This window comes from Vanessa cardui, chromosome 23 (assembly GCF_905220365.1).
Source record: "Vanessa cardui chromosome 23, ilVanCard2.1, whole genome shotgun sequence".
NCBI classification, from domain to species: Eukaryota; Metazoa; Arthropoda; class Insecta; order Lepidoptera; family Nymphalidae; genus Vanessa; species Vanessa cardui.
This window is the reverse complement of record NC_061145.1, coordinates 5,372,575-5,383,057: the sequence shown is the minus strand read 5'-3', so window position 1 is coordinate 5,383,057 and position 10,483 is coordinate 5,372,575. Positions and strand designations below refer to the sequence as shown.

Here is a 10,483-nt window from a genome sequence, read left to right as displayed (position 1 = left end):
ACAGTTGAAGTGCTAAAGATTGTCCTTTCTCAGTGCAAATTTTAATTCTATAATGAACTCCTGCCTTACGTGTATTGTATCCCAGTGAGTAATTGTATAATGTTATTAACGATTATTATATAGATTAATCGTTAGCATTATTTAAAAATGAGTCTCTAGAATGTTAAAAGTTGCTCATCAGCTATTCAGTCCAAGTTTTAAGCACCGAGCAAGCAAAATAACGCGCAAAGGCAGTAGGTAATCAAATTAAAAATGTAATTTTTAGATGCGGTCAAGCCTAAAGCAGAGATTGCAGTAATGCTAATTTTTCATCAGAAACGACACGAGCGTGATGTTATATCTCGAATTGAGTCACGTTTTTGTTTTAACCGTTCTACGTCGTTAGTATAATTTTGTGATTCAGTTACTTTTCTATTAAACATCCTTAGTTATATAATTGAGAAAGTGTTTGTGAGCTTTTCCTATTTGGCCGAAACGGTTTATGCGGTATTTTGCTTGGGTATATGTGGTGGATTAGAGATTTTGTGTATTTCTTATTTGTGAATGTTACCTTTTACATGCCGGTGTTTAATAAATGATTTAAACAATATATATAATGAATGAAGAATATTAAAGATATATAAATAAGTCGTTTACTTCGTGTTAGAGCTATGCTCAAACCAGTTTAAAAGCAATACTTATTGTACTTACTATTATTGTATTATTGTGAGTCGGTGAACGTAGAGTATTTGATGGTGTAACGATTATATAAAGATTTTTATAGTTTCTTATGGTACCAATATTTATGCTAGTGTTTTTTGCGTGTTCACATATCAATGTTACAAATAAATGTAAATTAACTCGAAAGTTTTAAAATTTGCCCATAGTCTTTTTAGGTTATTTACGTTTTGTTTTTTGTAATTTTCAGTTTCCATTTGCGAACGTAGAATTATAGAAGGTCGGCAACTTAATTCAGAAAAAAGATATATGGTGAGTTTATAAACGTGTAATTATTTGTTTCACTCATATAATTCCAGAGAATAGAACCTGTTATTTGTATAACTATTTTTTATTTTAAGTATTGTGCCCTAATCATAAGAAATATAGGGGGAAAAAAGTAAGACAGTCGAATAGAGGAACAAAAATATCGTGTCATATTGCTCAGAAATTCTAATTCTTAGATTTTTCTTCTGAGTTGACAAATGTGAGTAAAAATTTCTTTCAACACATATTCACAGTCACAGGGGGGGTTTCATCTCGATATCTTTTAGCCTGACCTAGAGATAGCTAATTGAAAATTCTTTAGTACTCGTCTAGATTAGTACATCAAATCCCAAAGTTTAAGATGCTTGACAATAAGAATATATACAAAGCCGGTGGTTCTAATAAAGTATAAAGTAAAGTAAAGTAAAGTAACAGCCTGTAAATTTCCCACTGCTGAGATAAGGCCTCCTCTTCCATAAAGGAGAGGGTTTTTGGAACATATTCCACCACGCTGTTCCAATGCGGGTTGGTGGAATTCACATGTGGCAGAATTTAATAAAGAATAAGAGTAGGATATAACCTCTTCCATCGCTGAAAACAGTTTTGTGTTTTCGTCTTCGGTTTTGTAAGACTCGTATGAAGTAAATTTTGCTGAACAAATCCATCAATAAAGTCGGTCTCTTTGGGAAAGTTTTAAACTTTCCCAAAGAGACCGAAAGAAGAGAACAGTTATACAGGCACACATCTATTTAATTTTCTCGAATTCCAACAGTGTAGATCTAACATTCCAAATTATAATAATCGAAGGTAGTATTTTGGTAAGAAATAACCTCCTTCGGGCCACAGCAAAAGCTATGTCCTGTTAAATATCGATGTAAAAAAATTACAGGTATATTTAACACGAGAAAAAACCTCTCCTCGAAACTACGATTCCTGGCTGTGTGGAGGGGCAATCGTAAGTAGTTGGTATATCCTAACGTCTGCGGCGTGCGTCGAAGATGTACAGAATATGTACGCGGTAGCCGGTTATGACAAATATGTAAAGGATTCCGAACTAGAAATCAATGAATGTACAAAAAATATGAAGAGGAGAATTGTTTATACTTGCTTACCTGAAGGTACATCATAATTATTTCATCACTTTATACGCTTGCCAATTTTTGGGGACGTTGTGTATTTTTTCTTCTCCACCTCTAACACTAGTTATATCTTTAGTTTTTTGGTCTTCCACTCATTTTCTGTCTTAATGATATTTGTCTTTCCATATAATATATGGCACACCTGCCCTGACTTTTCCTTTCAGCTAAAGATGCCATTAAAACCCAAAACATTCAAGGTCATTATTGACCAATTATATTGAATGCTAGCCATATTTTATACTCTGAAATAACTTTATAAATAAGGCGAGGTTAGTGTACCTCTTAATCATATTCGATACTAAAGATGTAACAGATGAACTTCAGAAGAAAATTTAATTAAACAAATAATTAAAGTTGTTAGACATTGTAATTTACTGGTACTTAATTTGTCATTTAATTCCAGCTTATGGGCTAGTTTACGATCAACTGGAAGAATGGTCTAAACTCGACATAGCTCTGGTTAAAGTCGACCAGAAGTACAAATTCAGGGACAGAACGTACATACAGTATTGTGCGTACATGCCAAAGAGAGTTAGTGTCAACTTAGATATCAAGTACGAGGCAGCTGGAGAAAAAGCCATTGTGTTGGGTTGGGGTCACTTAATTAATTGGCGAGAGGTAATCACTTTATAAAATATAATGATTGTGTGTTGAAATCCTAAAATGCATATTTAAAAGGTTTTTCGAATAAGTTCTTAGGAGCACTTTGGAATAGCCATTTCATAAGATTCATTGCTGAATTCAGCACGCATGCCCGCACACACACACAAACAAACACATACGTATGTGTACAAGAGGTTTCTTACCACATAAGCTTGATATTTTTTTTATTATATCTTTATTTTAATATATTGGACATACAATTTAGACTTAATAAGAAGTCTAATAAATGTAAGCACTGATTGGGTTGTCACTGGCCCTTAAGATATGGAGTCTCCTAGTTTAATGTAGAGGGACTCTTTGATGTATGTATCATACTGTAATTACTGTATACCAATAAAAAAACATAATTATTATATTATTATTTGTTAATAGAAGATATCATTGGTTGGTAAATATTTCATTACGTCTTCCACTACGATACTAGCTGGATGTCCTTAAAGGTAAATAAATAAATATATATGAGACTACATCACATACATTACACTCTGATCCCAATGTAAGTAGCTGAAGCACTTGTGTTATGGAAATCAGAAGTAACGACGGTATCACAAACACCCAGACCCGAGACAACATAGAAAACTAATGGTAATCTACATCGACTCGGCTGGGAATCGAACCCGGGACCTCAGAGTGGCGTACCCATCAAAACCGGTGTACACACCACTCAACCACGGAGGAATTTGGATCTAAGCATTCATATATTTCTTTAAAACTATACGATTTTTTTTAAAATAGACATAATATCATATTACTGGGAAAGTAGCTTAACGAGCATTTTAGACGAAGTATTATATTATCATCAATTTCGATGAAATCAGGCTCCAACATAAATTGCTTTCAGAACTAAGTAGGGATGTTTTTAACGAGCGGTTCTATGTAATAACTTTTTATTAGTGTTTTCATTTTAGAAAAATGCATTGTGACGTCACAAATAAAAATAGAATCTATATTTATATAAAATATTCAAAAAACGGGATGAATATTGAATCACAAGACAATATTGTACCCTTTTGGAATGGTTTGAGACATAATTTATTTTATTTTCAAAGTGTATTCAATAGCTTATATAGGTTTTATAAAAGGATTTTATTTGATATCAAGAATAAAGAGGTTTTTGTTATTTTAGGCAAAAGGGACGTTCCGTTTTGGATTCCCTAATTAGCGTATTGATGATATAACGATACAATTAGGTATATGAAGAAAACTTAAATTATTTTACCTTTACTTATCAAAATATTAACTTATCTTAGAAGATATGTAATAAAGAGAAGTACAATGCAAATAAGCTGTATTTCTTTTCAAGATTTTTAAAATTCCAAATTTAAAATATTTGCCAATAAATTTTACCAAGCATTATCATCAGATTGGAATTTCGATTCGTTCCAGAAGATTCGATTGGAAACGTGCTTGCTGGTGTTAAGGGAACTACCTACAAGTTTGCTCTCTATAAATGCATACAAATGTCTGATCCCGAAAATCGAGTTCTCACAAAATCAATTCCCTATAAATATATTACATCAAATTTTTATATTAACAGTCTGTAAATGGACTAAGGCCTCTTATCCCTTTGAGGAGAAGTAAAGTAAAGTAACAGCCTGTAAATTCCCACTGCTAGGCTAAAGGCCTCCTCTCCCTTTAAGGAGAAGGTTTGGAACATATTCCACCACGCTGTTCCAATGCGGGTTGGTGGAATACACATGTGGCAGAATTTGTATGAAATTTGTCACATGCAGGTTTCCTCACGATGTTTTCCTTCACCGCTGAGCACGAGATGAATTATAAAGACAAATTAAGCACATGAATCAGCGGTGCTTGCCTGGGTTTGAACCCGCAATCATCGGTTAAGATGCACGCGTTCTAACCACTGGGCCATCTTTGCTCTTTGAGGAGAAGGCTTGGAACATATTTCACAGCGCTGATCCAATGCAGGTCGGCGGATACACATGTGACAAAATTCCGTAGCAATTAGCCACATGCAGATTTCTTTAAGATGTTTTCATCGCCGACCACGAGATGAATTATAAACATAAATTATGCACATGAAAATTCAATGGCGCCTGGGTTTGAACAATCATCGGATAAGATACACGCTAACCACTAGACCATCTCGGCTCAAATAAATACATATATATTATAAAGTAAATTTACTTACTGGACAAAGGCGCCTTGACGAAGTGATTTATAGATCATTTTCACTCTGGTAGCGGGTTGGTGGTAGTATTCACATGTTTGGCAGAATTTGGTCCAAAACTCGCAAATTTCCATACGAGGTCGAGATGAACTATCAAGAAAAGAAGTAACAAATCAAGTACATACAATTTCTCAGATGCTTGCCCGTGATCGAGTCCACAGGGACTATTTTGGTTCGATAGAAATATGTTATAAGTTTTTATTGAATTTCCAGATCGAGGATAAAACGGACTACAATCAGAATACACTTCGTTACGCTGCGACTAAAATATTTTCGAAGGAGGAATGCAAGAGTTACTTCGATAATCCTAACCTGAGTGATCTTATAGATAATTACATGATATGTACTTATAAGCCAAGCGATATCAATGAGAAAGGTCTTGTTAAGAAAAACAGAAGAAAAAATATTAATAGTTCAAACGATACAATTGAAATTACAGATGTAAGTGGTTTTTTTGCTTAAAGTGTCAAGTATTATCTTTTCTTATACAGCTCGCGACCTTGTACGCGTTTGAATTTAACAAAAAAAATATTGTTGTAGCCTAAGTTACTCCTTATTATATCAGTTACCTACCCGTAAGAGTCCCGTTAGAATCGGACCAGTAGTTTCATAGATTAGCGGGAACAAACAGATAGAGACAAATTGTATAAAAATGTTATTTCGGTATATGTATACGATGCATTGAGTAAAAAAGGGCTATTTTAATATTACAAACAGACACTCCAATTTTATTATACGTATAGATTGTTTATACTAAGGAAGTATTTATCAGAATTTAGAATAGCTACTGAAAATTTTATGATCATGGAGTAGTGGCAGAAGCTAGCAGCATTTCATCGTATTATCGGAAAAATTAGATTCTTTGGGCAAATAACTTTTGGGTTAACTACCTCTCCAGTCCACCATGGATTTAATAAGACATAACTTCATATGTTTTACATAAATTGTAACTTACTACTCACCAAAATATTGCTTTTGTGGATTTTGATAATTTTTCAATATATTATTAAGAGAAAATCAAAATATCCTTCATTAAAGATTTTAACTAACTTTTGAATAATCTTGTCACAAGACTGTTTAATTAACTATACTTTGAATGACGTTCCACTGTAATGAAACTTAGTAATTACTTCGCTATACTATACTTTATCATGACCTCCAAGAAGGTTAATGAACAAGAAGTTTTAGATAAAGAGGTTTTATATTGTTTTCATTTTTGATTACAAATGTTCAACAAAATCGTTATCATTAGATAATTAAAATATACCCTCAGACCCTCATTTGGGAGGACATTTAATTATCTCCAAGCTCACGATTACACATTGTGATTATTGTTTTCTCTTTCGAACGGGATTTAGCTACAAATTGTTTTATGTGATAGATTATCTCATATATTTTCCAATTATAAAGATGAGTGCACATTATTTCAATTGACGCGTTGATTTAGTTGCCATTTGATAAGACTACAAAGACAAATCTAAGGCGGAACAATAAAAAGCTATAGAGTTGTAAATTTAGTCAATTAATTATTACTAGCGATCAGCCCCGACTTCGCACAGGTGCAATGCTGATACTAAATATACTAAAGTTTTTTTCTTGTTTCTTTACTATATTGTTCATTTATTATATACAAAAACCTTCCTCTCGAATCACTCTACATATGAAAAAAAACCGCACCAAAATCTATTGCGTGATTTAAAAGAACTAAGCATATATATATATGGACTAACTTTGTTTTATACTATGTAATGATTTATTCAGCAGACAACTTATGTACCGTATTGTCAACCTCTTTCAAATTATGAAAGGTAGGTTACATAGAGAAACGGGAACAAATATACATACATAAACAGAATCTGAAATTATAACCTTCGTTTTGGGTTCACCTTAGTAGGGGTATTATCTCCAAACGCTGTGCGGACCTAATCAAGTGTGAGCGTTCATTGAGTTAAATAGAAATCCCTATGACACTGAGTACCTTCACCTAGAACATAAATATAACCATGCAAATATATATATATATACGTATCGTAGGGCTGGTTCGTTTTTTGCCCAGAGGAATGAAAGTGGAAATGCTGCTAGCATTCTTGCCACCATCCCACGCGGTTAAGATTTATACAGTAACTATTTTTAATTCATATTTGTACATATTTAAGCATTTAATGCTTTCTACTCTTATGTTAATAAAGATATTTAATGTTAAAAAAAAACATATATCATATAGGTACATAAGTACAGCATAGTATGTAATTTTGCGACTGCTTGCTTTATTTAAACCTATAGCTAATATTTTAAAAAAGTTGAACATTTTGTTCGCTAGTTTATTGTTGCTAGTTCAATAAAATAAACTTTTTCGTGCATGTACGGTCAGAAAACCAGTAACAAGCTCACCATAGAATCTATGCACCGACGTTTTGTTTACTTCAGGCCTTTTCTGTTTTTATGTTTTCGTGCTTCATAAATAAATATACGGTAATGCAATTTGATTAATTCTCGCTACTATTCCACGAGGCCATCTTTTGTAAAGATACTATTTTGATTTAGATTTTGTATACAATTCCCGTATCTTGCAAAGCACGTAAAGTCTTTGATTTTATACTTATAATCTTTCCGAACGTGTCAGATGTATCACGCACTCTGATCATTAGGAGAGAGAAATAACTAAAGACAGTCAGGTAGACATCATCACTTACAAAAGTATTCAATTTTAACAAATGTTATTTATAAAAATCTATGTTTACAAGCCAAGTGTATAAAGTCCCCTTATCTTAAGGCTTAGGTATACTTGGGATTTTCTGATATACTCAATCTTCGGTCAGAAGGAAATTATAGTTATTACAAAAATAACTGAACTGGTAAATAAAATATATTATGATAAATAATAGATTGAATAAGGTTTTATTAATCTCAGAAAACAGATTATATAAGAATGATGAACAGACTACAGATTGGATCATTCATTTGTGATAATTGAAGAATTGAGGACATTGCTTTAGAAAATAAATGTATCTTTTGGCCACATTACGAGTTTCGAATTTAGTCGTGGGTAACTAATTATTTCTTTTTTCAGAAAACCGTTGAAACTGACGAGACAAAAATGCTTCAAGATCAAGACAATATAACTTCTCGGTTCAGAGTGTTTAATGCAACTCGTAGACAAGGAATATGCCAGGTTAATTTATTTTGAAGTACCTCAATATTGTTTCAAACAATAAAACAAAATGTGTAATCACCACATATATTTAACTAATTGTTAATTAATACAACGCTATCGGGTGTTAGCCTTTTTGTTCCATTATAATATATAAAAAAGTTTGTATATTTATAATGGTTGATCTAGCCTCCAATCCTTTTAAGGAAAATAATACTCAATATGTAATTTAAACTTATCCGTCAACATAATGATGATATTAATTAATGAAATTAAAAATCAGTGGAGTAGACGACTAAAATCAAAATCAAAATATACTTTTACAAGCACTTTTAAATCGTTATTTAATAGCTATATTAAGTGAAACTACTACCGTTTCTACCGAGAAAAACCGGCAAGAAACCTAGTAGTTATTCTTTTTCAACATTTAACTTTGTTAACCAATATTTTTTTAATCTGGTTTCAATTTAGCATTATAACCACTGGGCTATATCATTTTGCACGTGATAAATTATTGTCTATGTGTATTTAATTTATTTTCTTTAATTAATATTAAAAAAATTTTTAGAACGACCACGGCGGTCCTCTCATAAGTTGGGTGGAAGGCGAGGAGTACGTCATCGGCGTGGCTTCAGTGTTCCGAGTGAATAGCCAGTCAGAGTGCATAGGCCCTTATCTCTTCACGAGCACCGCTCGCAACAAGATGTTTATTAATTGCGTTCTTAATGAGAAAAAGTAAGGGAATTAAGTAAGTAAATAGTAAAAAAATGTATCGGTCCGTAAATATTCCATTCTTGGATAAAATGCCTGGGATATCCATCCATATATGACAAATTAAAATAAGGCTTTCTTCCAACACATGCTGGTTTTGAAATAATGATTTCCTACATCATCTCAAAATATTAATTATAAATACTAATTGAGCATAATAAAAACGGCGCTAAAGTGGATTCGACCCGACTTTTTTTCAAAGATTCCAATTCGAAAATATTTTTCTTGAGTACATTAATAAAACTGCGTTACTTAAAAAAAGGAAGTTATGAATTCGGCTGTATTTTTATGTTTGTCTACTTAGAATTCCGTTATTTATGTTCCGATTTAGAAAAATCCTTTATTGTTCTTATACTACTTTAAATCAAGAAGAAAGTGTCAGTTTTTTTTGACAAGTTTGCATAAAGTATTTTAATATTTATTATAACTCGTTACTTTTTTTTCCATGAAGTTATTTAAGGAGAAGTTCCATATGTGATAAACCTGCCATTGAGAGGGGTTTCAAAATTATAGAGCGACATGTACATATCGACGAATACGGCGGGTAAGCATGTAATCTGCTCTTGAGTGACAGTTTCATGACATCGAATAGAGTAAAAATGTATAGATTAAATGCATTCATAGAAGTATATAAACGAAAATCGCGATCACAGCGGTTTTCCTTTGAGGAAAGGAAAGGAAATATTCTGTCAAAGGAAGTTATTGATAACGCCCGATTTCCGATCAGACCTTAATCGTACAAATATGTATATTTGTATATTAAAATATTTCCTTTACTATAGATTATGTCAAGCGGCCTTTCGTTATACTTGATATTTCATGGAACGAAAATGTTCCTGGAAAACTAGAAATCTAAGCACTTAAAAAGAGCAATTGATATTCTTTTTCACTTCAATTTGTGCTTAATATGTTTGTATTTTAATTCTACATTTTCAGTTTTGAATTTTAAAAGCCATGAGTTCTGATTTTAAATGTTTGGCTTTGATGGTGATACTTTCGCGATCAATATTATTATGTACGTCTAAAATGTGTGTTCAATTTTTAGCCGTGATGAAATTGAGAAGATACAGAAAAGACCTCAGATTCCAATCAGTAATTATAGAGGGTAATAATAAATAATACCGTACAAACATGCTCTTATTATTTTAAATTTCTATCCTTCTTTTGTTTTATTGTCAAAAGCGTTTCCAATCTTCATTGACGTATGAGAATATCAAATAAAGAATCGTAAACTTGAAATTTATTGGGAATTTGTATTGTGTGCAAGAATAAAGTGGATATTACATAATGTCTGATATAAAATGGATTTTGTTCATTGTCAACTTTAATAAATTCATTCATTCGAAATGATATAACATTCTAGATGCCTTGAATGAATCCTAACGTATAACTAACTATATATGACATTTTATGTGAACATGAATGTATGACATTTAAATTGTTTCTAAAGATGAATCGTAGTGACATTAAGCCCACTTATTTATATCGATTGAAAAACAAATTTAGGGATGTCTCTAAGTAACTATGGTATGTAGAACTTGCTAGAAATGAGTGCGTTGAAATGTCCACAAAAAATTGCGATCCCTTTGTTCATCACAGGATCGC

General features: G+C 32.2%; 1 protein-coding gene across 1 annotated transcript; it reads left to right on the top strand.

Annotated features, from left to right (window-relative positions):
* The first annotated feature begins 318 nt into the window (after window positions 1-318).
* On the top strand, window positions 319-9,426 carry LOC124539625. The gene is made up of 8 exons (XM_047116923.1): window positions 319-380; window positions 908-969; window positions 1,853-2,081; window positions 2,506-2,720; window positions 5,170-5,397; window positions 8,027-8,128; window positions 8,676-8,842; window positions 9,330-9,426. Exons 1-8 carry the CDS (start codon window positions 332-334, stop codon window positions 9,424-9,426), a joined length of 1,149 nt encoding a protein of 382 aa, XP_046972879.1. The 5' UTR covers window positions 319-331.
* The last annotated feature ends 1,057 nt before the right edge of the window (window positions 9,427-10,483 follow it).

Bases quoted from the DNA above. Each gene is read 5' to 3' on its own strand.
- LOC124539625 (XM_047116923.1), top strand. From the start codon at position 332: ATGTTATATCTCGAATTGAGTCACGTTTTTGTTTTAACCGTTCTACGT. The intron at 5,398-8,026 runs GTAAGTGGTTTT...TTCTTTTTTCAG, and splicing joins ATACAATTGAAATTACAGAT to AAAACCGTTGAAACTGACGA. The intron at 8,129-8,675 runs GTTAATTTATTT...AAAAATTTTTAG, and splicing joins GTAGACAAGGAATATGCCAG to AACGACCACGGCGGTCCTCT.